The sequence below is a fragment of the Glycine max genome, chromosome 11, assembly GCF_000004515.6.
Source record: "Glycine max cultivar Williams 82 chromosome 11, Glycine_max_v4.0, whole genome shotgun sequence".
In the NCBI taxonomy this organism is placed as follows: Eukaryota; Viridiplantae; Streptophyta; class Magnoliopsida; order Fabales; family Fabaceae; genus Glycine; species Glycine max.
Window position 1 is genome coordinate 7,506,914 of NC_038247.2, and position 27,136 is coordinate 7,534,049.

A 27,136-nucleotide genomic window follows, 5' to 3' on the forward strand; every position below is an offset into this window, starting at 1 on the left:
CCCAAGGAGCCAATCACCAAATGCCAAAATGTATGAGGTAACCAAGGTAAAATTAAGAAATGATCACAAATGACACAATGATGACAAAAAGAATTTAGAAAAAATGAGGAAGCTAGAATCAAGAGAGTGCATACCCAAAAACAGAGATAAGGAATATTCTCCAAGTGCCCACCGTTTCAAAGCATTTAATAGCCACCATGAATGGCTTGCAATAAGTTAAACGTAATAGAATGTTTCAACTTTCAAGCCGAAACTAGTCATTGGGTTTTTTACATAAAATAATTGCAACAAAAATCAAGTTTTACCATAGCTTTTTAATTGACAAAACCGTGCAACCCAAGCCATTCAGACATGATTAGTCACATGGTTTAGTTACACCTAGCATGATTAAAGTTAACTAAGTTTCCCAACGCAGGTTAATCCTATAAATTCAATAAAAGATGGTTCCATAAGTGAATAAAAAGGCTTTCCTGCCTTCTTCATTCCTAGTTCACGTGAAGTTTAATAAGAGTGCAGAGAGCCTTTGGTGCTGGGTGTATTAAACCATTTACAAAGTAGAAGGGCATACAAAAGTTCAAACAAACCAAGGCAAGGAAAAGACCTTTTTGGTATACACCAATATCTTCTATTACAGTCCATCTTGCTCGAGTTGGATCAAACTGATATGTACAAAAAATTATCATTCCAAATATTTTAATGTAACTATATACTTTAGATTAAAATTCGAAATCTCTTATTAACTTCAAAAAATCTTATGTATGTGTTCGATGATGATGATAATAATAATTTGTCATGAACCATAGGCTAATCCTAACTCAGTAGCCGATTAATTATACTTTCCTTTTCTGGTTCTAACACTAATTTTATTCTGTCGATAAATCACAATAATTAATAGAAATTCTATCATAATTTTTTAAGAAAATTTTAAATTAACTATTTTATTTTATTTACTAACTAATTACATTTTGCTCCTAACTTTTACATTTCTGATACTAATTTCATTTTCAGCAATTAATTTTTATATATTTTTTGACATCATTTATTAATTCATCACGATTAAATTGGATAATATATAAAGGTCTATCCAACTTTTTGACATAGGACATTGATTTTAGCATTATGTATAGTTGAATCATAAAATTAGGATGATTCAAACTTCAAGGTATATAACTCACATCCGTATACAACTTTTTTAGAAGAATGCAACGCACCAGATCAAATTAGGATGATTCAAAGTATAAGTTGCATCCGAATTCAAAATACATCAAGGGTAATTTCTAAAACTTGAATTTGTCAAAATTAATTTCAGACTGAGATGAGTTAGTGTGACGGAACAGATCATGAACACTCCTAATTGTGAATGAATCACATGCGAAAACAATGAGTTGCATGGGTTTGGAAAAAGAAAATTGGAAGTTGAACCAAAAGGAGAGTGTTTAGTGGTGGATGAACAAGTTATGCGTGCTAGTTGGCACAAATCATAGATTTGAATCTTCACTGCTCCAATTGCTTAACACCAAGCTTCAAGATATCCATGGAGATTCTCTGATATCGACATGAATGACTTGATTTCAGCCAGACTAGAGAGGTAACCGATCAATCAGAATGCGTGAAAGCTGGCCCAAACATAACGTAACTGCAATATCAAAATATACAAGTGGTGACTGACTAGTGACTACATAAAATACTGTATTAATATTTAATATTGGGTGAAAATGAGTCTTAAGACTGTGTAAGCCTAACTTTTTAGGTTACTCTTTTTTCTTTAAAATTAGATACTCTTCTAACTAACTTCTATAGAAGCTTATCTTCGCAAGTACAATGTTGCTTTTATTATTAAGCATTTTGGTAAAACTGTGTTTGACTCATCTTTTCCTTTTAAGTAGTAGAGAAGTCCAAAAAAAACCCCTGCCAAACAGTACCTTATACTGTTCATGCAGCTAATATAGAACATTTGTTCCACTTTACAAGTACTAACCTTTTACCGGGCTCTTCTGATTTGGATACGACGCCATATCATAGATTACTTATGCAGACACTTCCACATTTTCAGGCTTCAGAAACCACCTTACTTCAAGCACCAACCTCTTCAGCCTCAAGAGATTCTATATATTTTGCCTTGGCTTCACCCACCCTTCTCAACATGTCATTATGCAACTAAAATGCCGTGTTGAGCTCTGCATTACTGCAACAACCATCATACAGATTCTAAACCTTTGTTTAGAGCATGTTATGCCACAATTTAACCGGTGCTGTTATATTCACCCTTCAGCAACGCTTGTAAATTTTGTCTTGGCTTCACCCCTCTCCTCAACATATCATCACGCAATTCAAATGCCTTGTTGAGCTCTCCATTAACACAACAACCATATATTAGCAAGTTATATGCAACCAAATCTGGCTCAAGACCTTTGTTTAACATGGTATCCCATAATTTAACAGCTGCTCCTACATTGCCACTTCTGCAATAGTCATAAATTAAAGTTGAATAGGTAACACAGTCAGGGAAAATACCATTTTCAGTCATTTCAAAAAGAACTTTGGTGGCTTCATGAAATCTACCCAGTTTGCAGAAGCCACGGATAATAATGTTATATGTTACAGTGTTTGCTAAAAGCCCTTTAAGCATTGCATGGTGAAGCCCTATAGCTTCCTTCATATTTCCCTCCTTCGTAAGATTGTCAAGAAAACAGCCATATGTGATTGAATTGGGAGGGACATTTGCAGCCTGCATTTTTTTAAAAAGAAGACCTGCTCTGTCCATTTCCCCTGCTTTGCATAAACCATTCATCAAAGCAGTATAAGTCACAACATTGGGAAAGCATTCCTCAGTAACCATCAAATCCCAGCACTCAAAAGCTTTTTTAAAAGATCCTTCTTTGCTGTATGCGTCAATCATACTTGTATATATTATGTTATCAGGTCTCAATCCCTGATCATGCATATCTTTTAAGAGATCAAAAAACGTTTTCCTGTCTGGCTGCTTTAGAGCACCATCAATAAGAACAGAAAGGCAAACCAGATCCATGTTGATTCCTCTTTGAATCATTTCACAAGAAGCACTCAGTGCCTCCATCAATCTTCCTTCCCGGCAATAACCATGTAGAAGTGCACTATAGCACATCTCATTTAGCTTTGCATTCTGCTTGTGGAGACCATCAATAAAATCTTTAGCTTTAGAAATTCTACCAGTAGAACAAAGGCCACTGATAAGAGGTCTGTAGGTATATGTGTCAGGAATAAGGCCCTTTTGATGCATGTCTTCAAGCAATTCAAAGGCTTTATCAATTTTTCCATCCCTACAATACCCTTCAATCAATACATTATATGTCACCTCTGTTGGCTTGATATTCCTTTCAACCAATTCATCAAAAAGTTCAGATGCTTCAGCCATCTTATTTGTGCTGCAAAGCCCAGAAATAAGAGCAGTGAAAGTATAAACATTTGGAGTAATTCCTTTCTCAATCATATTGTTATATAGCTTAAATGCTTTTTGCACTTGTAGGTCTTTGCAATACCCACTAATCAATGATGTGAAGGTTATAGCAGTTGGCTCCACCTTTTTATTGCTCATCTCAGTAAACAGAGACTCAGCTGCACTCAAATCCCCAAACTTGCATTGACCGTTTATCAAAGAGTTATAGGCATATACAGTTTCTCCTATACCATCCCGTATCATTCTATCAAAATAAGATATTGCAACATCCAACCTTCCCCTTCTGCAGAAGGAATCAATCAGAATAGAATAAGTAATACCATTGGGACACAAGTTCATCGACCTCATATTATTATAAAGTGACTCCGCCTTTTCCAAGTCTCCATCTTTACACAAAGAGTTGATTAACGCATTATAAACAAACAAATTCAGCACAAAACCAAATCTCCCCACCTTAACTACCAACTCATAAGCCTCATCAATCTTTCCCTTCTTTCTCAACCCATCTACTAACCCCGACACGGCAGCCTCTGACGGAGCAAGCCCCAATTCAACCATTTCATCCATAAGCTGAATTCCAGCCTCAAATTGTTGCACCCTACAAAAACCAAGCACCAATGTACAGTATGTAACCACATCAGCTTTCAAACCCTTTCCCCCCAACGATCTTTTAACCTCAACGGCTTCCCAAACTCGATCACCCTTACACAGCCCATGAATCAAGACATTATAAGTCACAATATTAAGATCAAACCCATTAGCTTCCATCCACCGAATCTTCTCCTTAGCTCTAAAAAAATCTTTCAATTCACACATACTCCGAACCACAGCGGAGCAAGTATAAGGATCAGGTCGAACACCCGCATTCACAGACTCATCAAACAATTCCCAAACTGTTATAAATTTTCTAACTTTCAGAAGCCCGTTCAAGAGGGCACTCAGTGTTCTAACTTCAGGCAACAAATTGTTGGCAAACAAGAGTTTCACAGTGACCACAGCATCAAAAACTCTTGAACTCAGCACGTAATTCTGAACCAACAAATCGAAACCCAGAGTGGACGAGAACTTACATCGCTTGTGAGAGTGTAGAAAGAGGGAAAAAACGCATTTTGGGTGGGACCCACGAAGGAGAAGGGTGTGCAAGAGGGAATTCGCGGGCCAGAAGAGCCTGGAGTGAACGAGCGCGTGGACCATGATGGCGAAGGAGGTTGTGGAGTGGTTCATGTTTTTGTGCAGACCGAGAAAGTTGAAGAACCTCAAAGCTAGCTTGGCATCGTCGAGGGTGTTCATCAACACTTGCTCCACGTGATGGGGTCTCAATGTCGATGAAATTGAAGCGTCGTTGAAAGCCACCTTCCAACTCTGCTTTCCTCGGACGATGTCGCAGAGGAGTGACACAAAACGACCATCGTTTTGGTCGTCCGGTTTGGATGCGGAGAAGTGTCTGTGGAGAATACGGGTGGTGGCGGCTGAGGCGGGGACCTCCGTGCGAACATATCGGAGCTTCATTCGCCACCGCAACACTACACGCACACGCACCAGATTGGAATTGGGTTCTTCTCTTCATAAGATAGTGTTATTGTTAGGCCTCAATTAAAAGAAAAACTGCTTAAATTTATTAAAGTAAAAAAAAAAAAATACAAAAACAACAGCAACAGCAACAATAACAATGTGAAAACAAATTTATTCGTGATTTCTAGTGCAATGCACACTGAAAATTTGACAAAAGAATACTGGTTTATTCGTTAAAACATATTTATATGATTTTTTTAGAAAACAAATTTATATGATTATTCAATCACAATTCATTTTACCTAACAAATACATAATTTCCTACTCTTATCTATGTTATCTTTATCACATTTTTAATGTTTTCATTTCTAAATTAAATTCGTATCATTTTTAGAAAAATTAAATTAATTTAAAAGTACTCCAAAATATGACAAGTGTTTACTGAATATCTTTGATGATAATAGTATTTCTTACTATAGTAGTTCCTACAAAAAGTATTTCTTATGATAACACTTCCAAAAATATTATTCTCAAAATATAATTTAAACCATAAAACAATCACTGCACAAAATTTTCATTATCTCCTCCCAAGAGCAAAACAATGTACTATTGTTTTCAAATACAAGACTAGTTTATCTAATTCACACTCTTTAATAAAGTTTATTAATTTAGTTATTAACATTAAATTTGTTAAACATTAAATTCACACCCTTTATTATTATTTTTCTAAAATTACTTTTAAAATTATTGTGATTCATTCATCAATCTTACTCTTTTCACTTAATTTGCTTTCTACCAAAGTAAAAAAAAAAAATCATTTATTATAAAATAATGAAAGATAATTTAGTAAAAAAATAATGCAAAAATAACTTCAAAAGAAACTTATAAAAAGGAATGAAAAATTTCTAAAAAAATATTTTTATTGAATAACTAGAGATGGTTCCAAACCCCATTAGAAAATAAAATTTGAAATTAAATATTAGTCTAGGTCCACTTGTACTCAGACGAAATCCTTCATCCAGTAAAGGACACTGGTAGTCCTCCTGGGCCTTATTGGACTCGGCGTCTCTTGTTGATCTTCCATCCTTGGTGGGCTGAGCTCTCGCTGGGCCCGCTATCAACACGTGTGAGTGGAATGCGATTATTCTGATGCAGAGCAGTAATGAAGTGTCAAAAATCAAAAACCAATATGATATTATGATACATCAATCATTTCACGATTTAATTTTTTACACACCTGGAGATCTTGATCTTGCATGCATTCATTTCCGGCAATGGAGAAAATACATGACATTGACATAGATGTTAACGTGTTTGCTCCACAGCTACAATTTTTCTTTCCGTTAACTTTCAACTGGATATCTTTTTCCTGTTCAAATTTCTTGGCAACATCTTCCATTCCCAACATATCATCCCTCCTAAAATTAGTATATTTTCTCGCACAGGAGCACCTCTGTGATGCAATGTCTGAATATATAACAATATAGCAAGAGAAACTATGTTAATAAATTATCATTGTGTGTACCAAATCGTCTTGCATTATTATGCTGCATATTATTGAAGAATAAATTCATCATCCAATAAGTGCAGCAGCAATGGGAATAAAAATCTTCAAATGATGAACACACAATTAATGTTTTCTTAATTACCATGGTGAAGACAAATTGGATAGAATTGGCAGTGCTCGCATAGCATGTAAGCTACGTAAGAATCTCTGTATCAGTGGAGGCAGTCGTGGCATGTCAGATGCATCAAAGAAAGTAAAGTGGCACAATGAGGTGTCAAGTCCATATGTTTGTTTTTTGAACCTCTGACTTCTTTCAAGGACCTATAAATTTGCCTCTTTATAAAGAAGTTCCTCGTATGCAATTACAGGACACAAATTGGTTCCAATGTGGTTATTCATGATTCATGTAAATCTTTCCAATATTTCACTCACCCCCTTCGACTATTGGTATCAGAAAAGCCTCATTTGCATGAGACTCAAATTCATGATACGAGTAGTTTCTGAAGAAAATAATAAAGGCCGGGAATTAATTATTTTACAATATTTAAGTCAGTAAGATGCTTTAAAACATGATCATAACATTCTTTTACCTTCCACTCATAGAAAAGGTTATTTTATCTTTCTTATTCCACCCAAGAAGCCGAAGAGGCTGTACAAAACTTCTTAAAGTCCTTTCTCTCTTTGGTTAACACGTCAACAGCAGACAATAACAGGAGAAACAATTTTACTAGAATTCAGAAGTGACTATGTTGTGACTATATTGTTCAATACTAGTCACCACATAAGGAGACTTGACACTACACTCTAACCCAAAACCTTAAGGCTCAGATTTATGGGTCTTCTCCTTACTCATATGGTGCTCAACCTTTTCATTTCTACTCGATGTGGGACTTCACCTCACACTTGTAACCCAACAACAAGTATATCTAGTAGTGACTATATTGTGTTGCCTCTAAATACTAGAATAGTGAATAAGGGAAAGAAAGGACATCTTTCTCTGGCATCTGATAAGTCTAAGTTTATGGGATGGCATGTGTAGGATATTCAAGTATGAACACATTTGTTAACGTGTAACATTAACTTGTGATTTTGTGAAAAATTCTTTCATTTCGAAAAACTTTTATCTATCACGTAGACATTCATAATATTTTATGACATGCCAAATTTAGATGCCTCTGGGGCAATCTTTTGTAGATAGACAAAAGGATCCTCAAACTCCTGCTCTCATGGATGGTATACTGGACACTCTGGAATATCAATGGTCCATCGAAGATCATTCAAATAAAATTTACCCGTTTTACTAGCCTTTGTTTTCCTTGGTCTTTCTATACAACTAGAATGAATTACTGGCTTGCGATGCTTCTGTTGTTGTTGTTGTTAGAAAAAATAAAAATGAAAGAAAATAAATACGAAAAAGATACACAGTCTTGAATTAAATAACAAAATAACAGGAGCAAAATAAATTTAATTGACAGCACATGAATAATGCATTATAACATATAATAAGCACAAGGAAAAAATAAATTAGGAAATGAAAGATATAGCCTGGGTTGAAGCGCGTAAACGCTATCCTTAGGAAGAAAACATCACTGGTAGGAAATTTGATTTTGCGCTCCTCTCCCAAGATACGACAACCCGTTGGTTCCGATCGTGTGTAACGAAAGGATCCGAACCTTCTGAACACCAATGCGCTTTCATAAAAATAAATTTTTATAGGAAAAGAAAGAGACAATTTGTTGGGAGTAAAAAACCAGCTGTGTGTTTTTAGAAGAGAGAAAATAGATATATATAGACATTTTTGCAACAATGACCGTTGGAAACCAACCTAGAGTTGTCAAAATAGTTGACTCATTAAAACAAAATCTTAAGAAAATCTAAAATAAATATTTTATTTTATAAAATAAAATTAATATAATTAATATATATTTATAAATTTTAAATTAAAACACAAATATTTATCAACATTGTTACATCAATGATCCATGAGTAGACATTGCGGGGATGATGGAAAAAAATGTGTGTGGAAGATTAATGTTCAGCGGTGAATGTATGTATCTTTGTCCCTTCTACTCTTGTTCATGGTTTATGTAGTTTTTCTACTTTTCTTTTGGTTTGTTTGCGTCCCAAACTATGAACAACTACGCACTTTCCATAGAATGGCAGTTATAGCAGTTAAGTGGGCGTTGTTGTTGCTTTTCTTTATCGCACGTGTTAAGAATTTTGCAGCCGTTCAGTTCCACTTGTGTGTCTCAAACTATGCTCCACCAATAAAACATTGACATTGACACTAAAAATAAAATTTGTATTTTCTATTTTTTCACACAGCCATTACACTGTTATTCATCCTTCTTCAACCTAACTGCTAAGAAGTCTTTCCTTCACCGTGGAGAGCATTGTTTTGCATCAGATATGTTTCCTCCTCTATTTTGATTGCAATTGATAATACGTTGATGGACTACTAGCAAAGAAAACAAAATCTTGATTTGATTTGAATTGCCTTGAAACAAAAATGGATCGCACGGAAGCAATTTGTTGTCTTCCCCAGTTCCCCTTATTGTCCATTCTATGAATACGTGAAAATTTGGCTTCCTTTTCTCCATTACGAATTGGGTAAATGCAGAGCACGTAAACAATTGGTAATCTCTCCCTTACAATCAATTCATAGTCAAGTGATATTAATGGCTTCCATTCCCAATTAGGATAAACTAGAGCTAGGTTACGTTTCATGTTATTTTCCTCGATACCACTCTCCCCTTTCGCTCCCTTCTCCTATTGTCGCCGTTGATTCAGAGGATATCATCGTCGATCTGCTCCCTTCTCCGATATCTTGACGGTGAGAAACACAGTCTCATCAATGAGATCTGTTCTGACGTTAAGCCAAGACTTGATGAGGCGGTGCGGATCTATGCCGACGTGGTGGTGTGAATCTCCGACAATGTGACGAGGCACCGATGTGACACAAAGAACAAAATAAATGCGTCATTGGATTCTAAAAAATGTGACACAAAGTCATTAACACACGTAAACAAGTTACTAAAAAAGTGTATATTTTGTCATTAAAGGGGTCTCTTTTCACCAAAAAGATATGAGATGTAATCCTTCATTAATATTGTGCGATTGACTCTCTACTAATATTCATATAATCAAACAAACCAGTATGTATGCAAAAAGATGCACAGTGAGAGCAATAAGACATTTTTGTTTTTTTACATTCAAATCACTTCATTTTGTTTTCTTATGCACAAAGTGAATTAGAAAATTTATTATTTGTAAACTATCATTGCAAATACATTTCACATGGATATAGAAATGAGGACAACAAATATATGTAATATTAATATATTATGTAAATAAATTGGGTAAAACCAATCTTATATCATAATTTATTAAGTTTTAATCAAGTAGAGTTCACAAAATTAACTCTATTCAAGTTTTAGTATATGTTTGATAGAGTAAAAAAAAAAAGACGAAAATTTTACATTAAAGTAAAAAATAAAAATATAAATCCTATGAAATTTTATTTTTTATTTCACTCATTTCTTTTCATCCTTTGTTTCTATCAAATGGGCTCTTAAGCTAAATGAGGATATGAGCAAAGTCTTCCCGAAACATTGATCTTTGTTAGAGTTTCCCAAAGTAATCAACTTTTTTTTTCTCATTTGGAGTGATTTGCAAGAACTTCAACAACTTAATCATGTTACAAGGGGACTAATACGCAAATAATATCACTATGACAGTTTGACCGATAAGTAGGTTTCAAAAGTTTTGGATGAACCTATTCTTTTATTATGCATCCAACGGTTAGATTTTCATGAAAACATTGTTGGACCATGGTCCGGTGTGTAGCCTATTATAGTTTATAAGCACAATTAAAAGGGCACAAACAAATGCAGAAGAGAACCCTAGCTAGGGAGGACAGGTAGTTGGTGTGAGGCAATGACGCGGCCTTTCGGTGTGAAGGGGGGGAGGAAGCGAAAGCACGCGGAACCCAAATACGACGCCCATGACGAAGAAGAAGAAGAAGAAACGCAACCAAAGAAAACTGTGGTGGAGGTGGAGCACAACCAAGAAGAAGAAGAAGAAACTCCAGCACCAGCACCAGAGGATGATGGATTGAGCGGTATCCCAATTGCGCCCAGTGCGAACAACACTAACAAACCCAACGTCATCTTCATTCTTGAAAAAGCTTCTTTGGAAGTCGCCAAAGTCGGCAAGGTTCTCCTAGTTATTACTTTCAATCATTGTTTCTTTTTCTTTCTTTCTTTCTTTCTTATTACTTATGTTCACTCTGCAGACATATCAGCTCTTAAACTCCGACGACCATGCCAATTTCCTCCGCAAAAATAACAAGAATCCCGGAGATTACAGGCCTGACATTACTCATCAGGTAACATCATTATCACTCTCTAATCTTAATTTATGCAGTTAAAAAAATATCTTATTTTTTGTCGAATGGTGTTTTGTTGTTTTCAGTCCCTTCTATCAATTTTGGATAGCCCACTAAATAAAGCTGGGAGATTGCGATCAGTATACATAAGGACTGAAAAAGGTGTTCTTATAGAGGTTAAGCCCTTTGTTCGTATTCCAAGAACATTCAAACGCTTTGCTGGTGTCATGTGTAAGTCGAATTTGTTAGCCATTTCACTTTCTCTGTGAGGAAAAGTAATAAGCTGTCACTTTTTTGCTCATAAACTTGACTACTATCCTGCAGTGGAACTGCTTCAAAAATTGAGCATATCTGCTGTTGGCAAGCGCGAGAAACTTCTCCGAACCATCAAAAACCCTGTCACACAGTATTTGCCTATCAACTCACGAAAAATAGGTGCGTTGTGGTTTTGTAGATGATTTCATGGCTACACGATTGTTTTGAAGGGGTTTGTTTCATTTGTTTCCTTGTTTCTTGTACTATTGGAAGGATTCCTGAATCCTAATGTTCACTTCTGTGTTTATCTTCTCTTATAACAATTTCTTTTATCAATATATTCAAAATTATATAGGTGATTGTTTCCTTTGAATGTCAGGTCTATCATATAGTTCAGAAAAGCTTGTAGATATGGATGACTACGTATCAACTGTTACCAGCAATATGGACCTTGTCTTTGTGGTAGTCTTACTAGTTCAACTTTTAATTTCTCTGCCTATTGTCTCGGTAAGTAGAGGTTAATATATTCTAATTTCAGGTTGGAGCAATGGCCCATGGGAAGATTGAGACAGATTATACAGAAGATTATGTAGCAAGTACGTTTATCCATACTTGCTTTTTTTATGTACTCTCTTCTCAGTAATTTTATACATACTCATGATTGTCACTTTTTGCTCCGTTGATTTCCTTTTTGTTCTGTCTTCTGTCTTTTAGCTGTGCATTAGCTGATTTCCTTATGCATCAACTTTGTGCTTGTGTTTTGGGACCTGATACTTTTTTATTTTTAATTTTGCTGTCATTATTGAATATTAGAGGTTTTTGATTGATGTTTATATTTGTCTGATCAAATTTCAAAACAATGAATGGAGAGTTTCATGAAGATTTGCAAAAACTTAAACTGGTTATGGCACCTTATCTCCATTCATCTGGCTTCCTCTGTATAACTTTAACTACCAAATGCAGGTTTATGAACAATAGCCAAGGTTGGACTAGACTAGCTTTGATAATATTGGCAAATACTAAATTACTAATACACGAATCTGCTCATCCTAGCAGAGCTGTATCCCACTTTGGTTCCTTTATTACATTTTTGAAGAATACTAAATAGCTACCTTTTTATAATAGGATGGTCACATACAGAACCAAAGTGGGATGTTTTCTTCCAAGCCAAACATTACTGTCTTTCGCATTAACAGAATTCATGTTTAAATTGAGCTGAATTTATGGATAAGGAACTAAAAGTATAAAGATTTTGACTGGGATGGGTAAAATTGTGTTGTTCGTGATTTTTTTTATGTTTTCTTATGATTTTTACAATAAATATTTTTTCCTCCTAATTCTTTAACTGAGGAACTAAAAGTAGAAAGATTTTGACCGGGATGGGTAGAATTGTGTTGCTCATGATTTTTTAATGTTTTTCTATGATTTTCACAATAAATATTTTTTCTTCTTAATTCTTTAACTAAGGGCAGTGGTTAGCAAGACCCTTTTTATTTACCCTAAAAACCCTTTTCATTTACCCTAAAAACTTGTTGTCAAAACTTGTAGAATGCTACCTCAGATAATTGTTTACTTAACATGCACCAGTCAGGATATGTTCTATTTCTTACGCCATTGTGTTTCCTGATTGCAGTTTCGGGGTACCCTCTAAGTGCTGCTTATTGTATTACAAGGATTACTGGCGCCCTTGAGAGAAAGTGGAAGATTTTGTGATTTAACACCACCTTCAGTTCATGCCTGAGACGATTTAGTAATTCGAGTTCCATAGTCAATTTATGTAATATCAGGGATAGGGGCCTAGCAGTGATTTAGAAAATACAATATATGTTGATTTTTTTGAGGCATTGATGTCCTGGACCAGAGTGATGTTTCAATGTAGTACTTGAATTAAATATGCTTAATATATTATTTTGTTGAAGGATGCTTATAGAAGCTAAATCTAAATGTTGCTTACTGCGCTGAGATACGTTGTCTGGGAGACTTTTTTTTTTTTTTTTTTTCTGGTTCAAACCATTGTTTCGTTTGAGTAACTTGCTCATACGTAGGGGGAGTTTGGAAATTCGTTTCACCAACTTTGAACAACTAATAAATAAATTCTAATTCAAAAGTAAATCTGAAGCTTAAAATGTTATGAAATTATTAAATTTAAAACTTTTATTTTTAATTTCAACTTTGAAGAATTTTTTGTTATGAAAAGGCTATAAATACTAGTTAGCTTAATCACTCATAGTCATAGATGGCTACTACTTGAAAAGATTAGTTTTTTTATAGTGAAGCACAAGATAACAAGTTAACAACTCACCGGTTTTTCTCCTAAAATCAATTTTGTATTCATTAACATTGTTGTAAGCTGAAATTCTTGTCTCTTCCTTGTGAAACTTTTGAACTTTCAAAGATCCTTGTTGATATATATGAATTTTTTTAAAAATATCATAAAAAATAATAAATTTGTCATACACAAGTTATGATTGAATCATAATAAATAATTTTTTTAAACTATTAATCATATTAATTCTAAACTAACAAAAATATTTGATTAAAGTAAATTTTAAAAAGTAAAAGGCTAAATAAAAATTTAAAAAAAATAAATGATGAAATCCTTAAATTAAATTAAAGCTTAAAAAATGAAATAAAGGACTAACAAAATAATTTAGCCAATAAAATATTAAGATAACAAAAACATTCAGTTGATTGTTTAAATTATAAGCGTGAAAGCCCATTTTCGAGGAAGCGGAAGCCGAGCAAACAAGAAAAAGAAGAGGCTTGAGAAACATATAAACAAATAAAGAGTCAAAGGTGGTTTGTCTTGTTTGAGATTGGAGAGAAAATTGAATTGCGTGAGTGAAAGTTACATCAACCCCTTACGCGCAAACCAATTCCAATTCCCTTTGCAAGCAAGCAATCTCAGATAGCTGATTCACACAATCCCTTTCTCTGCTGCTAATTGGAATCGGCATGGTCCAACCGGCGCCGGCGATGACTCAGTTCCTCAACTCCGTCCTCTCCCAGCGCGGCCCCTCCGCCGTCCCCTACTCCGAGGACACCAAGTGGCTGATCCGCCAGCACCTCGTGGCCCTCACCACCGCCTTCCCTTCCCTCGAGCCCAAAACGGCGTCGTTCACTCACAACGACGGCCGTTCCGTCAACCTCCTCCAGGCCGACGGCACCATCCCCATGACGTTCCAAGGCGTCACCTACAACATCCCCGTCGTCATCTGGCTCATGGAGTCCTACCCTCGCCACCCGCCCTGCGTCTACGTCAATCCCACGCGCGACATGATCATCAAGCGCCCTCATCCTCACGTTAACCCTTCTGGCTTGGTTTCCGTCCCTTACTTGCAGAATTGGACTTACCCTAGCTCCAACCTCGTCGATCTTATTCTCAATCTCAGCCTCCACTTCGGCCGCGACCCTCCTCTTTATTCCCAACGCAGACCTAACCCTAACACCAACCCCAACCCCAACCCCAACCCCAACCCCAACCCTAATCCCACTCCTCATCCCCATCCTCCTCCCAATTACGGAAACTCTTCTCCCTCTAATTTATCGTCATCTTCATCTGGATATCCCCACGCCCATGCCCACCCTCCTCCAAGGACTTACCCTCCTTCCCCTTACCCTGCTCCTTCTTCTAGGGTTCAGTCCACTGAGGATCCTTCTGAGGTTTTCAAGCGCAACGCTATTAACAAGCTTGTGGAGATGGTTCATGGCGACGTTGCCGCTTTGAGGAAGACCAGAGAAGATGAAATGGAGGGGCTGTTTAGTTTGCAGGGCGTGCTGAAACAGCGCGAGGAGAGTCTCAATAGGGGTGTGAAGGAGATGCAGCAGGAGATGGAGGCTTTGGAGCAGCAGTTACAGATGGTGTTGATGAATACTGATGTTTTGGAGGGGTGGTTGAGGGATAATCAGGGGAAGAAGATGGCCGGTTTGGAGAATCCCGAGGATGCTTTTGAGTGTGCGGATGTGCTCTCCAAGCAGATGCTTGACTGTACTGCTGCTGATTTGGCGATTGAGGACACGCTTTACGCGTTGGATAAGGCACTTCAGGTTGGAGGTGTGCCATTTGATCAGTACTTGAGGAGCGTGAGGGCCCTGTCCAGGGAGCAGTTCTTTCACCGCGCCACTGCCGCCAAAGTTAGGGCTGCTCAGCTGCAGGCTCAGGTTGCCAATATGGCTGCTCGGAGTCAGCATTATGGTTGCTGAGGCTCGCAGCAGCGCCATCTGGTTTGGTTTGTGGGTGGTTCAGATGATGAAATCTGCCATTGTGAGTACAGAACTACGGATTGGTATTTTTGTTGCTTCACTTTGAGTCTGTGCTTCTAGTCAATAGCATGAATTGGTCACCCTTATAATTACAGCCTTCAACAGCTTTTGAAATTGTTAATCAGGGGCTGTACCATTGTTCTTATACAAACTTAATAATATCATTTTCTTGAAAATTTTGGTTTGAGGGTTTGTTAGCTCCAGCTTCTTTTTTCTTTTTATAATTTTATTGTTTAGGAGTATACATGCTTATGGATCATAGATTGTTCCACCCTGTATTTTAAAACAATGGATATTACCATGGATATATATTTTTCTTTGTGTTTCTGATTTTCATGATTGTCTTGCCTGGCCTGGCATGTTTCATATTGTTTATTGTTTATATACAATAGCCAAATATCAAGACTGTTTCTAAAAAATTATTACATGGGAAGTGTTTGAGAAGAATTATACAGTTTGGTTCATGTGTAATTTGTATTTGACAAAGTATCTGTTTAGTTGTGTTGTTACCTTCAATAATTGAATGTCAGGGGGCTTCTTTGAATTTGGTGGCTACCCGTAAGGTCTGGATAGAATTGTCTTCCTTAGCCTTGAATGCCATCACTAGCGCTGGCTAGGACCAACACAACAGTAACACTTTCAAATTAGCTGTGGTTTAAGTCAATGCTAAGGAGGTTTAGTTTTTTTTTCTTTTAAATTAAACCTTTACATCACCAATGCCATTAGCGTTGGTTTCGGGGTCAACGCTATTGTTAGGATGCTAGACTGCACATTTCTTGTAGCATGTAAAGAGTTTTTATACTGTCATTTAATTATAAAGTGTCTTTCAAATGTATTCCTGCCAATAAGTATCGAAAACTTGTGATTTAAAATAAAGTTCAGTCATTCATACTGTTATTTAAGCACAATTCATTTCATAATGATTTTCCTTGCTGAGAATTTTATTTTCACCTTTTCTATTGAGAAGTGCTAGTAATACACTCTAATACACTCCTTACTAGGGGTTAAAAATTATTGAAACCTTGTGATTTTAAATAAATTTCAGTCAATAAGTATGTTTACAATAATGTGTTGCTAGTATTTCTTTTCTTCTATTCCATAATAAATGGAAGAACAGAATAAGAGATTGTTCATTGGTGTAGACTAGTGCTATGATTCAGAGAAATGCAAATTATTTGCTGCTTGATATGCTAGTCATCTTATAGCTCTTGAGCTGAAATCTCTAACAACAATGTTATGTCCCCTCCTCCCCTCCCCGCCCCTCCCCTCCCCTCCCTTCTCCTTTGTACCTGTAATGAAATTGGAACAGAGGTAGAGACAAACAAATATGTTAGTCTATTTTTATTCTTTCAATTGATTGCCGTATGTTACATAAATATGTTTTATTCACCAAACCTTTGCCGTTCCATGAGACTTCCCTTTTTTGTATGGCAGTGACACTCCTTTGTCTGCATCCTCAGTTATTTGGAACTTAATTGATTGGATGTTTTTGGTGCCAATAGATTATAACTAATGAATGAGAAGTGTTTTCCTTGATCAAGTTGTTTCCACCTCTTTTAGTTGCTTTTACCACTAGATGAGTTGATGGATTGATTCTTGGATTACTTGAAATAAAATTAAGACTTAAATAACTATTTTGGTCTCTATAAAATAAGTGTTTTTTCTAGTTTTTTAAAGTTTTTATTTCTATCGTCTCTATCATAGATCTTCCAATGAAAATCAACCATTTTGTGGCAATCTCCATCATAGATCTTCCAATGAAAATCAACCATTTTGTGGCAATCTCCGCTCATCATCAAGCTCTAATATGAAAACTTGAAGCAAGTGCAGAGAATCACATTGTAGGAGTAAGAATATGTTTAGATTTGGGATCGCATTGTAAGAGTGACTTTGAGCGCGATTTTGGGTCCATTGATAAACATAAATAACCAAATTGGGGATTTTAAAACAAATGATTAAATTCGGACAACACAAAAATGTAGTAAACTAAAATTATATTTTAGCCTATTAAAATTGTTTGTTTCTTTAACATTTGCTCAATATTTTAAAAAATTGGCAATTGAGTTAAGAAATCATTATTATTAGAGTGAAATATTTTTTTCTCCTGAAATTTTGGTCAAAATTGGTCTTAGTTCTTGAATTTTTATAATCATGGTTTTGTTCCTTGAAAATTTAGTCAAAATTGGTCGTAATCCAAGAAAAATGTTAGCCAAGTTAGAATGAGGAACCAATTTCACTTGTTAGAAATTTGAGGACCAAAACCCTTTGAAAAAAGTTTAAGGACTAAGACAAAAAAGTTTAAGGACTAAGACAAAAGATTTGATGATGTTTTTAGAATAAAAAATATATTTTAACCCATTGATCAAATACAAAATGTTTTTAATTAATGATAAATTCATTCATGCTAGTCAAATCTCTAATTGAAGGTAGACGAATTTTCCTATTGAGAGTAAACAAAAACAAATTTTAAGAATAGGCTACACAAGAGTTAACTATCAACGCGTAACGCGTATAAGAACTAAATTATATGTTTAACCTTAATTATTAAAATAAGGCATGTTCCGTGTGTGGATGTATGCAGAGGGTGAAAGATATAAAAAATGAGAAGAAACCGTGATTTACTTTATCATTATTTAATCAAATCAAAGGTACATGTCACCAAAAGCTCGATTCACACACATCACCCTCCCTTACCTGGGACATCTTAAAACTCAGATGCCAACTTCAATCTTGAACACTTTTTTGAATATGCATGCATGATGATTTGACCTTGTAATTACACTTAATTAGAATTGGACATGACACTTGTACCTAATAATAATGCACTCTCATTTCTAATAAGCATATACATAGAGACCACTGAACTTGTTTGTGTCAGCAGCATTCCTATACCAATAGTGCCAACCTATCTTTCTAATTGGATAATTAGACAAATCTTTTATGGGTTATTTTAAGCCTTGTTTCGGAACAACTATTCCTGTAAGACTCAAAGTATGGAAAGTTTTATGGATGAAACCTTAGTTATTTTTGTGACCCATCTTGTTTATTTTACAAGGGCAGGGACTTATGCATGGGACTACTAGACAACAGATCCTAAGCCTAAGCCTTGTGGGGGAATGGAGAGGATGAGATTGACCCAAGAAGGCTACTTTTTCAATTGTTACTAGCACAATGAACATACATGAGTTGGGTCTTTCCTTTCTTTGTTTGTAACATATGACTCTCCTGTCTAGCAGGTAAGGTAGGTAAGTATTGTAGCATTGAGTTAGAAATTGAAAAAAATATTTAGTTAAGCTCAAAGAAGTTAACTAAATAAATTTATATTAGAACTATATTTAAGATTGTTCAATACATGGGATGAATATTTATTTTATATGACTAAAGTTTATAACAAATAAAATACTTTTGAAATTATAATTATAATTAAAATTTATGATAAATAAATATTTTTGAATTTATAATATATATTTTAAATTTATGATAAATATTTTATATTGTGACATAAAATTATTTTTTATTATTGATGATTTGTTTTAAAAATTGAATTTTTTTCTGAGTGCACTCTCATTGAAGAAAAACTTCTAGAAACACTTTTACTGAGAAAGAGCAGCTAAAAATACTCTCAATCAATATAGATATTCTAATTTATATAGAGAAGAGATGCAAAGAAATGACTTTTAAAACAAGTGAATCATATGAAAAAGATTGCCTATGCTTTACTCATGTATCCAAAATGCAATCCTAACCAAGAAATAAAGAAAGTTATGCAGCAAGAACCTATAAAAGATGACAAGCCCACGTGAAAGGAATGAAGAATTGCTCCCTATGCTTAAACTTCATTGACTAAAAGTTCCAAATCAATCCACACATTTTTCATTAGCAGCATCTTAAATTTTCAAAATTACAGCAAATCATGCTCAGTACTATTTTGCAATTATATGATCCAAAACTCACTATTTCACCAAGTCTAAAAATTAGATAATCATCATGGGTAACTCAAGTTAAGATGAGGGCAAAACTTAAACACTACTAATCTTTTTAATGTCTCGGCTAGTTTATCAATGTAAGTATTTAACATACACAAATTACACGTGAAGAAACAATCATCTTTCCTCTATGCACGCTTTTAAAAAATATATATACATAGTTCTCAATGTACAAATCATAAAAAGCAATCATCCCACAATGAATAATAATGAGTCTATGCTGAAATTCCTTACATGAAAATTACTCCTCTAATAGGAAGGACAGATCTGATTTCTCACAATCAATTTTCAACTAAAAAACCAAACATAATATAGACTATTATTTTATTTGCAAGGTTAAACAATATATTTAACCTCATTATGAAATAATAGTTTTATCAACATTTGCCTTCGGAGTATGTATTAAATAGTAAAATGTATTAAATATCATCAAAATATTTTTTGAAAAATAAGAAAAACACACATCAACAAAATCTTAAATAATTAAGTCTTGTCATTATATAATTTAAACTATATACTAATGATTTTCTACCTATGTTTTTTTAAGCATGTGGTTAGGTTAAATTAGTTTTTTAGTCCTCTAATTATTATTTAAGTTCAATTTGATCATCTAAAATTTTTTAATTGAATTTGGTTCTCTAATTTTTTAAATTGATTCAATTTGATTTTTCAATCTAAATTATAAAAAATCATATTGTGCGACATTTCAAAACAACAACTAAATAATTTTAAACTGCTACAAAATAAATATTTTCACAAAAAAAGAATTGTTTTTAAACTTAGAGGACCAAATTGAACCTAAAAAAATTAAAGGTAAAAATCAAATCGATTTTAAAAATTAGAGGATTAAATTGAAAAAAAAAAAAACAAAAAAAACCAAATTGAATCTAAAAAAAAAATAGAAGACTAAAAAATGAATTTAACTCATGATTATGAGGAGTACTGTTTTCAATTTGTTCACCTGGAGTAATATCCTTTGAGATTTGAAGGGTTTAAAAATGACATACTCTATCACAACTAAGTTCTCTACAAGAATAAGAATTCAAAACTTGTTCACTTGCTTAAGAGATTTAAGTTTATCTTCACTCAAACCAATAACTTGTTCATAAATGCATTTGTTATTTGTTATTATTTTTAATAGTAAAAGAAATTTTATTAAATAAACTATGACCTCCAAAGTTTGAAGAATGAAAAATGAATATAATAAGGTATTAACTAATGAAGTTTTGCCTGTGAAAAAGAACTAATGAAATTTTGATGAAAACAAAACCAACAGAAGAAACACTCATAAAAAGCCAAAAAAAAAAAAGTTAATACAAAACGTTGAATATCAAAGTTGAAGATTAAGCATATGGTATAAACTTTTCCTACCTTAACTCCTACATGTGTAATATATGACTTTATTTTTTTTCTAACGGAATCAAAAACATATATCAAGTTTATAACAATTCACAGCACACAATTGAATCAATTTAGTTAAATACTTGGTTATGACTTTTCTTTTATATCCTATACATATTTCACATACGAAGTATTTTTTTACGCCAAAAATTAAACGTTTTTATCCTTTTGATAAATAATTTAAATGTTTCATTAGGTTGGTAGGTTTGAAAATCAATTACACTATTACAATTATTAAGAGAGAAAAAATACGGATGAAAAAAGTTATTAAGAAAAAAAAAAAAAGATTCATTGTTTTACTGGTTACAAAATATAATATGCATAGTAATTAATTTTTATAAAAAAAACTATTATTCTTGTTATATTTTCGTTAGAAAACCTTGAAAAATACCTAGACAAATGGCGAGGGAAGAGGACAATGGTATCCCAGCATATAACAGCAACCTTAACTCTTGTTCCATATAAAACCCCATTAATTCAGTGCTTTGAAACAAAACTAAAGAAGAAATGCTGAGACAAGTGTTGCGACAATGTTACTCACTTCATCGTCCCGCAGTGAATGTGTACGCAGTGCCGCGGTTTTATCGGAGAAGGCTTTGTTCTTCTTCTTCTTCTTCAGAGTCCACTGCCGCTACAATCTCCATCGACCGTTCTTCCCTTTACAATCCACCTGGTACTCTCTTCAACTTTCCTTCATTTCTTTTTTTATTCAAACTCTCCCACTCAACGTCTTTCTCTTGTGCCAGAGCATTCTCACCACCCCACTTCTGATTCCGAACTCGTCAAACACCTCAAAGGCATAATCAAGGTTCTATTCTATTCTATTCAATTTTAACATCATAAAAATTGGGTTTTTACCACTTGGGTCTCACCGTTTTTATTTGATGTTTCTCATTATTATCAGTTTCGTGGAGGCCCTATTTCGCTAGGTGAGTACATGTCCGAGGTTTTGACAAATCCTAAAGCTGGTTATTACATCAATCGAGATGTTTTTGGAGCAGAAGGTGATTTTATCACCTCACCTGAAGTTAGCCAGATGTTTGGTGAGGTGAGGTGAAGTGAATTATCCATTTATTTAACTATGTCTGTTGTTGGGGGCATGAACTAGAGTTAAAGCTTGTCAATGCCATAAGGATTCAAATATTTAACACCTTGTTGTTTATTTAAACTTAGATGGTTGGTGTCTGGGTGATGTGTCTTTGGGAGCAAATGGGCCAACCACAAGGAGTAAATCTAGTTGAGCTTGGCCCGGGGCGAGGAACTCTCATGGCCGATCTCCTTCGCGTATGATATGCTTTTATGCTTGAATTTCTGTTTAAACCTTTTTTCTTTTTTTACATTCTCAACTGCATATAGACAAGGCACCATATCATTGTTACAAGGGAACACAGTTTTTAATTTCTTATAGGGTGCTTCAAAGTTTAAGAACTTCATTGAGTCATTGCATGTACACTTGGTGGAGTGTAGTCCAGCACTACAGAAGCTTCAGCACCAGAACTTGAAATGCACTGATGAAGAGAATGCTTCTCAAGATACTGATACAAGAACAGCCAGGTCCTTGTTTGGAACTCCTGTATCATGGCATGCTACACTGGAGCAGGTTCCTTCAGGATGTGTGTAATGCTTTTCCAAAATATGATGTGCAACTTTGTATATGAAATTCTAAATTTGTTCTCTGTTCTGTGTTACTATAAAATATCCTATTGGACTATATTCAAATAATGCCCTGACCAAGTTATTGCTTTTGCTGTGCTCCAGCGCCAACAATTATTATTGCGCATGAGTTCTTCGATGCCCTACCAGTCCATCAGTTTCAGGTTATACAATGCTTGTGCTATTAAGCTGAATTAAAAACTAAAAACATCTATCAAGCTGCACAATTAAGTTATGAAATTTGAAATTCTGCAATTTTTTGCTTTCAATGTTTCTTCCCGTGTCTTGGCTATTTTTCCTTCTGCATTTTTTCATCCTCTGCTATGTTTATTATTATATTTTCATTTTTACTGGCACTTCATTGAGTTAGTCCAATCCAACTACTGTCTGTGCCTTTGCTATAATGCTATCTTACTGGTTGGTCATCAAGGGGCTGAATAAAATGTAAGAGATAAGTTTGAACCTCAACTGTTGCCTCCATCTTGCTTAAACAATTCCAAATTTCCAATAACTTCCTGCTTCAAAGAGTTTGAGCTTGGCAAACATTGTAGTTTTATTTCCTTAATGTCCACTACAATAAAAGTCATGTCATACTATACTTTATACAAGTGCCAAAAAAAATGAAATTCAACTTCTCTGTCAAATCCTGCCTTTTCTATATTGCTCTTGGTGTTACATTTCTGTGAAGCGTGATTTCTTTTCCTGGGCTCTGCAGAAAGCATCTCGTGGCTGGTGTGAGAAAATGGTTGATGTGGCAGAAGATTCATCGTAAGTATTGTAATGTAACCTACTCTTTGAAATTTAATTTCTTCTGGGTTTAGTGTATTGATACTTCTTACATATATTGGATAGGTTTCATTTTGTTCTTTCACCACAGCCTACACCTGCTACTCTCTATCTATTAAAGCGGTGCAAGTGGGCTGCACCTGAGGAAATTGCAGATCTCAATCAAATTGAAGTTTCCCCTCAAGCCATGGAGTTGACTCAGACCATTGTTGACAGGATAAGTTCTGATGGGGGTGGAGCTCTAATCATTGACTATGGCTTGAATGGAGTAATCTCGGACAGTCTTCAGGTCTAGCATCTTTCCCATCTTATTCTTAAAAGTCTCGCTTTTTAGTTTTACTGTCTTCTGTATCCCAAGTGTAGTATCCTATATCCTACTTTTTGTCTTGTATTATAATACCCTGGAAATATTAGCATAAGCAACACATGTTGATTAAGTTTCTAATAAAATTTAATAAGCATAATGACAATAAATCACAATCTCTCTCTGTTGGAGCATGCCTTATGATTGGAATGTAGATATCCATAGAGGGGTCCAAGGAGAGAAAAACTCAAATGAAGACACATGAGCACAAAATATGGTGTGTTTGAGAGGAGGGATAAGAAAGGAAAAGGAAAAACAGGGAAGGCTGAGATGTATTGTTAATTACTGATTTGGGGGGAAATACACTTCTATGGGGAGAAATATGAATGGAATGGAGCGTGGGGAGAAATTTGATAGGGACTTTGGGTATTATAGGGTGCCTAAGTCCAACATCGAATGATATGGGGTGGATGATTGGTGAACTACTCAAGTGGTTTACTTCTTCCCCCTAACAGTTAGCTTTTAGGGGAGGGTTCCCTAAGCGCTTGGGTGCTTATCACAGTTATGCAATTTGTTAGTGTGCTGTTCAGCAGGACAGGGAATGCTCTCTGGATCTCTGTAAGGAGTTCGGGTCTGGGGTTACAGGAGGGTTATTCTTCTGTAACCGTTCCTATTTCCAGTAAATAATACATATTGAGTTTTTCTTCTTGCCTTGGGTTTCTGTCAGTGGAGGATTCTAGCCACCTCAAGATCTGTCTTTTCTTCTACTATCCTTGCTTGTTTTTTTGTGATCAGTGGCCACTGGAATCTGTTGTAGTACTGTGCCATGGGGAACTGTTAGATGTGTTATTATAAATAATTGTCATCCTAAAGATCAAGGTTATCAAACTCGAGAGTTTACGCAGACGTGTGAGAGTTCCATACTTAACTCGTAGACTCGCAAGAGTCTACTTCATATAAAAATAATAAAAAAAATATCTATAAATAACATATTAATTAAACATTTTAACAATATAATAAAGCAAAACACTAAATCATAAAGTTCAGAATATTTAATTAGCCAAGTCTAGTAATAATACATCATTATTAGAATAATAACTTGAAGAGGTTATAATAGTGGTAGATCATTCTCATTGAGGGTTTGATATTATTAGAGAACAAAAGTTTGATATTATTAAAAGTGAAAATTTTGTATTTGAGAATAACATACTAAATGAAGGTATGTTGAATGCTATACAGAGAGAAAACAATAAAAAATGACTTATATTTTGGTCTAATTTTTTTAACTTGCTAACTCGTTAACTCGGTGGTAAACTCAAGAGTTTACTGAGTTTACTTAGAGTTTATAGAGTTTGCCCAGAGTCTACTTAAAAAAAAGAGTTTACTCAAGAGTTAACTCGTAGAGGACAAGTGGACTCGTAGACTCGTAAGAGTTAGTGAGTTAACTCGAGAGTTTGATAATCATGCTAAAGATTAAATTAGATACTATTTATTTGTGCTTTCTTGTATGGTGTATGTATTTATGCAGGCAATTCGGAAACACAAGTTTGTCAACCTTCTAGACAATCCTGGATCAGCAGATCTCAGTGCATATGTTGACTTTGCTTCCATTAGGCATTCCGCGGAGGAAGCTTCAGGTGCGTTTGCAAATGCTTGTAGTTGTTACAAACTATATGTTGATTAGAATCAGACATCAGAAGTATATATATTAGGTCAGAAAGCAAAGATTAGTTTTCGACTAATTTAATGATTATATATATGCAGGAGAAGTGTCTGTTCATGGACCAATTACTCAATCTGAATTTCTCGGTTTGCTTGGAATAAATTTTCGTGTTGAGGCACTCCTACAAAACTGCACGGAGGAACAGGCTGAATCTTTGAGGACAGGATACTGGCGTCTTGTAGGTGATGGTGAAGCTTCCTTTTGGGAAGGACCTGATGAAGGTGTTCCCATTGGTATGGGTACTCGCTACAAGGCAATGGCTATTGTTAACAAGAAGCAGGGTGTTCCAGTTCCTTTTCAATAAACCAAAGCTTATTCAAATTAAAATGTCGAACCAATTAGTGTACCAGGATTGAACTTTCCCCAAACAATGGTTGGTTTTTGGGTGCAATCAATGATTGGCACTTCTAATTGCTACAATTTTTTCTTCTTTTATTTATTTGTTTATGGATGATTGTTCAATGTAGCGTTTTGTTTTACCTGTATTGTAAGATTTACACGATATAACGTTCTCGTTACAATATTTTTTGGGGAATGTTCTCGCATCAATTTTAATAATATGATCATTACTAAAAGTTAGAATAGAATCTTCATACTATGTCAACAGAGTGGCTGCTTCCTCGCCTTAAGCCTATGATTAGTTGTATATAATTACTATTTAGAAAGAAAGTAAGAAAGATCTTTTATGGCTTAGATAAATGGAAATTTAAAGGAAGTGAAATTAAGTTTGCAGGCTTACTAAAAAATCTCATCAGCCGATAAATTCGAGGGGGAAAGTGTGTTCCAATTTTTATTTTTCTTTATTTTTTTAATATTTAAAAAACTAAATAATTTAGACTTAATTAAGTTTTTCATATTTGAAATTTAGATCATTTTCAAATTGTCACCCAACATTTATTTATTTTTTCCAATCAAGTACCTGAATTTTTTTTAATTTTATTTTATACAAGTTATGAGTTGTCTTTCGTTAAGTGATAACCTGACATAAAATCTCAATGACATGTTAGTAATTGGACATGACATCACTCTAAAGTAAGATGACTAACGACAAATAGTGAAATATAACTTAAATTTTTTTCAAATACTTGATTAATAAAAAACGAATGTTAGATAATAATATGAAACGACTTGTATTTCAAAAAAAAAATTAATTAAGCCAATTATATTTTATAACATAAAAAATTAAAATATTTGAAGGAAAAAAATATAATAAAAACAACAAATCTTTATAGTTATTTTTTTAATTAGTATAAGAAGTTTTTAAAATATTTATTTTATTTATTTTCTATTAAAAAAAACCTGTCTATTTCTTCATTTTTTATTCAAATTAATCCATTTAACACATCATTTTATTTCTATTCTTATCCTTTCAATCTTCGATTCTTAATTTACTTCCTCCGAAGTAAACATTACTTATAGTCGTCTATTGTATTGTAAGTGAACGTACACTTTCTAAACATGCAGAAAACCCCAAATTTAACAATCATACGTGGCTGTTGACTGATAACTTGTATATGTAACAACTAGTAACGATTTTAATCTTTATAGCCACACATTGCAAGCTTTTGCAGTTTCTGAGAAACCTTTGTGTAGCCAGGATTTCAGAACTAAGTCCGAAAGCAGAGAGTTAAGCTCGATAGTGCAAATTGAAAAGAATAAACGGGAGAGTTAAACAAAGAAATTGAATAGCTTATCAGTTCCTACAAAATCCACTACAAAGCAATGCCCATAAACAACATTCAACACACTAACGTTAACATGGAGCATAGCCATCACTAATTAAACATCACACAGATGAAGTATTGTTACTTCAGGTATTTGGGATTATGCATGCTGACAAGTTCAGCAAGTAGTTAAGAGTAGCATATTTTCAATTTCAGTAATTTAAAACCCCTTTTCACCCATTTCAACAAACACCTCATA

At 34.4% G+C, this 27,136-nt stretch overlaps 4 protein-coding genes across 4 annotated transcripts; 3 read left to right on the plus strand and 1 right to left on the minus strand.

Annotated features, from left to right (window-relative positions):
* Window positions 1-1,146: 1,146 nt before the first annotated feature.
* On the minus strand, window positions 1,147-5,149 carry LOC102664565 (putative pentatricopeptide repeat-containing protein At5g59900). The gene is made up of 2 exons (XM_006590729.4): window positions 1,979-5,149; window positions 1,147-1,636 (listed from the first exon to the last, which is right to left on the minus strand). Exon 1 carries the CDS (start codon window positions 4,943-4,945, stop codon window positions 2,243-2,245), a length of 2,703 nt encoding a protein of 900 aa, XP_006590792.1. The 5' UTR covers window positions 4,946-5,149; the 3' UTR covers window positions 1,147-1,636; window positions 1,979-2,242.
* A 5,205-nt stretch (window positions 5,150-10,354) lies between these two features.
* LOC100778294 (ribosomal RNA small subunit methyltransferase NEP1-like) lies at window positions 10,355-13,018 on the plus strand. Its single transcript, NM_001252990.2, is given in 7 exon segments — window positions 10,355-10,670; window positions 10,750-10,842; window positions 10,929-11,073; window positions 11,167-11,277; window positions 11,477-11,559; window positions 11,636-11,693; window positions 12,731-13,018. Coding segments are annotated over 7 exon segments (849 nt in total). The 5' UTR covers window positions 10,355-10,391; the 3' UTR covers window positions 12,811-13,018.
* A 778-nt stretch (window positions 13,019-13,796) lies between these two features.
* LOC100778834 (protein ELC-like) lies at window positions 13,797-15,690 on the plus strand. The gene has a single exon (XM_003537715.4). The coding sequence runs from the start codon at window positions 14,053-14,055 to the stop codon at window positions 15,298-15,300; it is 1,248 nt and encodes a 415-aa protein (XP_003537763.1). The 5' UTR covers window positions 13,797-14,052; the 3' UTR covers window positions 15,301-15,690.
* A 5,444-nt stretch (window positions 15,691-21,134) lies between these two features.
* On the plus strand, window positions 21,135-25,675 carry LOC100779358 (protein arginine methyltransferase NDUFAF7 homolog, mitochondrial). The gene is made up of 10 exons (XM_003537716.5): window positions 21,135-21,420; window positions 21,494-21,555; window positions 21,652-21,795; window positions 21,921-22,031; window positions 22,156-22,360; window positions 22,506-22,564; window positions 23,116-23,168; window positions 23,253-23,475; window positions 25,019-25,127; window positions 25,255-25,675. Exons 1-10 carry the CDS (start codon window positions 21,255-21,257, stop codon window positions 25,515-25,517), a joined length of 1,395 nt encoding a protein of 464 aa, XP_003537764.1. The 5' UTR covers window positions 21,135-21,254; the 3' UTR covers window positions 25,518-25,675.
* The last annotated feature ends 1,461 nt before the right edge of the window (window positions 25,676-27,136 follow it).